The sequence below is a fragment of the Cucurbita moschata genome, unplaced genomic scaffold (genome assembly GCF_002738365.1).
Source record: "Cucurbita moschata cultivar Rifu unplaced genomic scaffold, Cmos_1.0 Cmo_Scf00032, whole genome shotgun sequence".
NCBI classification, from domain to species: Eukaryota; Viridiplantae; Streptophyta; class Magnoliopsida; order Cucurbitales; family Cucurbitaceae; genus Cucurbita; species Cucurbita moschata.
The window spans coordinates 1,326,497-1,332,237 of record NW_019268548.1 but is presented as its reverse complement, the minus strand read 5'-3'; the positions used below and the strand labels follow the sequence as shown (position 1 = coordinate 1,332,237).

At 38.4% G+C, this 5,741-nt stretch overlaps 3 protein-coding genes and 2 non-coding genes across 6 annotated transcripts in view; 2 read left to right on the top strand and 3 right to left on the bottom strand.

The window, feature by feature from the left end:
* Positions 1-5,741, top strand: part of LOC111429729 (probable galacturonosyltransferase 11) — a 27,027-nt gene that overhangs the window by 19,442 nt on the left and 1,844 nt on the right. The gene's annotated exons all lie outside the window — the stretch shown is intronic.
* On the bottom strand, positions 1,186-1,346 carry LOC111430154. The gene has a single exon (XR_002708287.1). It is a non-coding gene; the product is annotated as a U1 spliceosomal RNA (small nuclear RNA).
* Positions 2,034-3,849, bottom strand: LOC111429735 (protein bicaudal C homolog 1-like). Its single transcript, XM_023065701.1, has 2 exons — positions 3,370-3,849; positions 2,034-3,162 (listed from the first exon to the last, which is right to left on the bottom strand). Exon 2 carries the CDS (start codon positions 3,155-3,157, stop codon positions 2,255-2,257), a length of 903 nt encoding a protein of 300 aa, XP_022921469.1. The 5' UTR covers positions 3,158-3,162; positions 3,370-3,849; the 3' UTR covers positions 2,034-2,254.
* Positions 4,068-4,140, bottom strand: TRNAF-GAA. Its single transcript has one exon. It is a non-coding gene; the product is annotated as a tRNA-Phe (tRNA).
* The window catches only part of LOC111429736, a 5,981-nt gene continuing 4,488 nt past the window's right edge, over positions 4,249-5,741 (top strand). Inside the window, exons 1-3 of one of the 2 annotated variants that reach the window (XM_023065703.1) lie at positions 4,249-4,759; positions 5,110-5,210; positions 5,391-5,488. In XM_023065703.1, the coding sequence (XP_022921471.1) occupies positions 4,372-4,759; positions 5,110-5,210; positions 5,391-5,488 (587 nt within the window). In that variant the 5' untranslated portion in view covers positions 4,249-4,371. The remainder of the gene's footprint in view (positions 4,760-5,109; positions 5,211-5,390; positions 5,489-5,741) is intronic. The other variant, XM_023065702.1, reaches the window with a different exon arrangement.

The window sequence follows — 5,741 nt, the reverse complement described above, 5'->3', positions numbered from 1 at the left end:
AGTTTTTTTTTTTTTTTTTTTTTTTTTTTTTTTTTTTTTTTTTTTTTTTTTTTTTTTTTAATTTAAATATCTCTCTCTTCATTTATTTATTTTCTTTTTGTTATATTCCTTTTTTTTTCTTTCATTTTTTCCCTTTTTAATTATGTCTATCTCTCTCCCTTCATTTTCTTCAATCATGGGGTTTAATTTCAATTATTTGAGATATAGATTTCTTTTATTTAATGTGTGTTTGTATTTTTAATGAAAATACATGAAAATGAAGTTTAAATAATATTTTAATAAAATGGGTAATTTTCGATGAATTATTAAGATAATGGACATAATGGCATGAGTTGGAATGGCAATTATGGCAAACTGATTTGTCTGTGCGAACCGAAAAAACTGAAATTTATATAATTATTATATTTAATTAAAAAGGTAGGTTTAAAAAAGGAATATACTATTCAATAGCGAAATTACAGCGAAGGTCAAAAGAAGAAGGAATGAGAGAGAAAACATAGGAAGGGAAGGGAGGGCAAGATGGTAATTTGGAGGGAATTGAAGAATGTCGCCGTCTGGCCAGCTTTGCATTGATATTGTGCACATGCAGACCAAGCTCTTTCCAGTTTCCACCCAATCCCCAACTATTAATCTATATTTTTAGATGTTTTTTTTCTGTTTTAGATATTAAATCAAATATTTATCCATTTTCCCCTTTTTCATTTTATTACATTTTCAATTATTTTATGGGTCTTTTTCGTTTATTTAAGTCTTCCTTATATATCTCAATCTCAGTTCTCCATTATTACCAAAAGAAAAGATTTTCTTTTTTGTATTTAACTGAATTAGTCTGTTATACCTTTTTTTTTCTTTTTCCAATTAATTAATAATTTGGGTAAAAAGTTAATCCATTAAGTAATATGAATAAAACTCCTAATACCCGACTCCAACAGTGGTGAGTCATTATTTTAGGCTTTTTTATTTTTAGTTCTGTTAAAATAATTTATAATTACTTTTTTTTTTTAGTAAATAGAAAAAACTACATAAACTATTTTTTAAAATTAAAAAAAAAAAAACCTAAAAGCCAAGTGTACGTAACTAAAAAGATTTTTTTATATAATTTAATATACGGACGTTAGGATCGGCTAAAAAATTGAAAGGCTAGGCCCAATATGTAAATGGGCCAATCTTGGGCCTATAAATTAGGTAGAGGCCGCGCGAACGCAGGCCTCCACTACCACAAATTATGACGTAGGCTCTACCACGTGGGCAGACCTTAGGCGGGCACCCCTCCGTAGTGCAATGGTGGTCACCAACCTAGGACATGAGCCTTACTGATCGCCCGTCGACCCCGTCCAGGTAAGTATGGTTTTAAGGGATCTCTTGTATCTATTTTATAGTCTGCTGCCACCCTTTCTTTCACGAATCTTTCGATGTGGGACTCAAGTCACTCAACTTGCGTTCTTCCAATAAAATCTAGAAGGAAATGAAGTAGATTTTATAACTATTTTATTGATAGTATTGGCCTTGTGTTTAGATTAGGCATCACCAAGTTTTTCTAACTCGTTTCTCTTTGCTCACTATTTTATTGATCACCTATAACTCTCGTGTTGTTCTCACTCCTTTTCAACAATGACTTATGATCGAGCCTCTACCGTGACAGAGAGAAAGAGTGCAAAAACAAAAACGACAAAGATAAAAATTGTAAAACATTTAGAAAGTCATTCTAACGAGTACTTAGTTTGATAAGTAACAATATGTCGAACCAAGTCGATTGCGAGCCTCTTTGGATGAGTAGCGCACTTCATCCTGCTGGGGTTCATCTTGTCAAGCTTAAACTCTGACAGTGCAAGCAGAGAATGTGTTAGGTGAGCAAATTTAAAGCGTTTATCAGTACAAAAATAGGTCTATCATCAGGCTTTCTCAAACAAAAATTTCAAATGAAAATCCAATTTTCTTTCCATTCCAAGAGCTTTCAATCCCAAACTGGGAAAGAATGACACTCAGATATGCAGGAACATTGCTAGTTTAACTCTAAAGCAGCAACACCAAAATGAAGAACACAAGAATCTCATTATTTTTCTTCAAAATGAAGCCATTAACTTTACTGCCAAAAGGAAGTTAAGGGTGTTCAGGCATGTAGCCAATACAAAAGATGTTAGAGGTATATGTACATCCATGGTCTTTTCCTGCACAATCGAACGATAAACTTTTAAAAGAGCGCGAGCGTTTCTGTGGTTCTGTGCGCATTTCGCTTTCTAAGCTTTCAGATACCTTATTCCTCTCCTTCTCCTTCTCCTTCTCCTCCGCCTTCTCTTAACTGTTGGATTGCATTATACAACTTCCTCCGAGAGCCGACAGAAAACACGCCAATCTCTTTGAGATCTTCAATGGTCAGCAGTGGCAAAGCCTCCTCATCCACCTCGTGCATCTCGAACACCCCAGCATACTTGCCAAATCCTACCTCCTCTAACCATCTACTGACAGCATTCGTATCGTCATCTTTTAATCTCATTTGATCCTGCACAATGCCAGATTTGTGTCTACCCTTCTCACCAGTGAACTGCGAATCGTTGTTTAACTCACGATCTTGTCGTGTCGAGGGTTGATCAATGCCACATTCCTCTTTACTAGTGGTTGGTGTCTGGTGATCAGAGAAGTCACCATAACCATTAGCAGAATTACGTGTCCCCTCACATTCCTTCTCATTCATCGAGCAGTCATCTGAGCTATGTTTCGAGCTCCAACTGCCACCAAGAACGACGTAGCCAACGTTTCGACTACGCCCCCGACGCTTCATATTTCTACACTTCCTGGTCACATCACTAAACTTCAGTCCAGCAGAAGTTGGAGGACATTCCAAAGGCAATGCAGAAGAATTGGGGTTATTATTGTTGTCTCCATTCTGCTGCAACTCTGTTGAAATTTGTGGAGAGGCACCCAACTCAGAGACAGTGAGCTTGGGAGTCGAAGGCTCCAAGTCCCCAAAAACAATGGGGTTATCATCATCATCACCCACAGTTTGGAGTAAATCATGTTTCCATTCCCTATGAGCTAACTTATCTCTAGTGCTATGAGAAAACCCACAAGCCCAAGCCGCAGATATATCCCCAATTTCCCCTAGCCTTACATTTGGACGCCTTTGTCTCTTGGAGCTCATCACATCCATAACCATCATGATTCCTAGAAACCAGAGTACAAAACATTCACACAAAGAAAAAAAACCCTAATTCAAAAAAGGAACAAAAATCGAGTCTAATCTCCACTTCGATTCACACTACATTAGCTTCAGAACAACCCCAATAAAATCAGACGAAACAATCCCAATCCAACAAGAAACAAAAACCCTACAAAGAGTTAAAATCGAGAGGAAAAACAGAAGAACCGAACCTTAAATCGGCGAGACCTTACACCGCAGAGTGAAAATTTGAGTGATTCTTCAGTTCCGGCACGGAGGACCCTGGATCTCTGTTCGAATTCACAAGTGGGTTTTGGGAAATTTTGCGGTTCATAAGACGGATTGAAGATTGGAAAAGATTCAAATGGGTCAATGGGAGTGCATTGGGTAGATCGTTGAGTAGTGGGATGGGGTGAGTGTTGTGGCGAGAGGGGGTTGGAGGAATGGAAGAGTTGCAGAGAAACGTGGAAGAATGGTGAACAGGGGAGAGCTTTTAAGGGAGACAGGACAAGGGGGCTCGAGTTTCTAAAGAGGAAACTGTGGGGAAATGGCGGAATTGGAGAATAATTGGAAGAGGAAGGAATGGGACTGTCGTGGAAGCTTCTTCGAACTCCCAATGGATAAGTATGAGTACAAAAGTCACAGCACATGGATTACACCCCAACCCTTCCGCCTTCAATTCCTTCTTACACTTTTCCTTCCCACTTAAACTAAGAATGTGCGCCTTCGTTTTAGGTTTAATATTATCTTTTCTTTTTATTATTATTATTATTATATAAAAAAAATAGTTTAGATTAATAAAAATAGAGCCATTTGTAAGTCCTGAAGTAGGCCCAAATTAACTTGGAATGAAATGAAAGCCCATTAAAAAAGGACGGACACGTGTCGAGAAAACAAAAAATATAAAATATGCGGTGAGCGTGGATCGAACACGCGACCTTCAGATCTTCAGTCTGACGCTCTCCCAACTGAGCTATCCCCGCATTGTTGTTTTTCGTTTTGTCGTTTATTAAACTATTGAAATATTAAACTATTTTATTTTATTTTTAATATTCCAATTAGCGACATGCAATATTTATTACCTAGACCAGCGTGAAATTGTGTGCCTTCCCTCACTGGATCTCGTCCTTCCTCTTCTCTCCTCCCGTCGACGACGAGACCGAAACGAAGAAGCAGAGAGCGCGCGAAGTTAGATTCGACGTTCAGGTTCAGCCATGGATTTTTGGAACAAAGCTCGGAATTTCGCCGAGGAAGCAGCGAAGCGCTCTCAAGAGCTGACTCTGGAAGCTGCAAGGCGTTCCCAAGAGCTCACGATTGGATCCTCTAGTTTGTCCGATATCGTTTCCGTGACTGCTAAACGCTCCAAGGAATTCGCTACTGAAGCCTCGAAGCGAGCTGATCAAATTAAAGCAGAAGCTGCTAAGCGAGCCGATCTAATCAAGCACTTGGTCGGGGGGACTCCGTCGTCTGGCGCTCTTGAGAAGAACGCTTCCGAAGTAGAGATGCAGGAGGAGGATTTGCAGAAGTTTGGAATAAACGAAGAGCTGAGGGACTTTGTCAAAGGCATCACCATGAGTACATTTCGGGATTTCCCACTCGAAGGTAACTGATTCGTTTTCTTGAATTTTCCGTTCTCTTGGCTAGTTGGTTGTAAGTTTGAGGATCATAGAACTAAGTATCAGTAGGGGGATTGGTTGGAGGTAACGCAGGGGAAGTATGTAGTCAGCGATCATCAAGCATTTAAGCTCTAGAAATGAAGATTGTTAGGCTTAACTGATACTGAATTGACGAACACCGAAGGTTAAATCTCAATAGAGGGGGCCATTGAATTTGAAGAACTACTTTCATTGGCATGAACCATCCGAAGACCTTAATTGGAATAGCTGTAATATGTTCTATTTTCTCTGTCACCTAGACCTTGTTTCTAAACTGGTTTATTTCCCTTTGCGTAGATGATTCACAAGTGTCCAATATCCCCACAGTCTCAAACATTAGTCAGGATCTAACTGTGTGGCAGACGAAGCATGCAAGCCTTGTTCTTTCAACTGTCAAGGTATTACTATTATGAACATGTCACCAGTGAAGATGAATGTGGCTTTCTCTACCCACTGGAGAGGAACTTTGATTTCACAGTTCATTGTGGATGAGCTTGAGAAATGAATTTACATTTTCGTTGATAACATGCTTTGTTGCAATGTACATGCTTTTTAACCATTTTTATGTAACGTGGCAGGAAATTTCTACGTTACGTTATGAATTGTGTCCACGCATTATGAAAGAGAGAAAATTCTGGAGGATTTACTTTTTGCTGGTTAACAGACACATTGCACCGTAAGTTTAAGTCTTGAGTTCGAACCTTGACTCTAGCTTACTTTGAATTTTGATTACAGAAATCGTCACAGCTTCTTGATTTGTATTTCTTGTCAATTGATTCAAAGGAACAAGTTAATAAGCCTTGACTAAGTATACAATGGGGCATGGGAAACGCAAAAAATGCTTTATGTATGTGGCGATGACCTTAAGAACAAAAAGATACTGGATTGAAGACTTAAAAACTTCTTTTTTTTTTTTTTTTTTTTTTTTT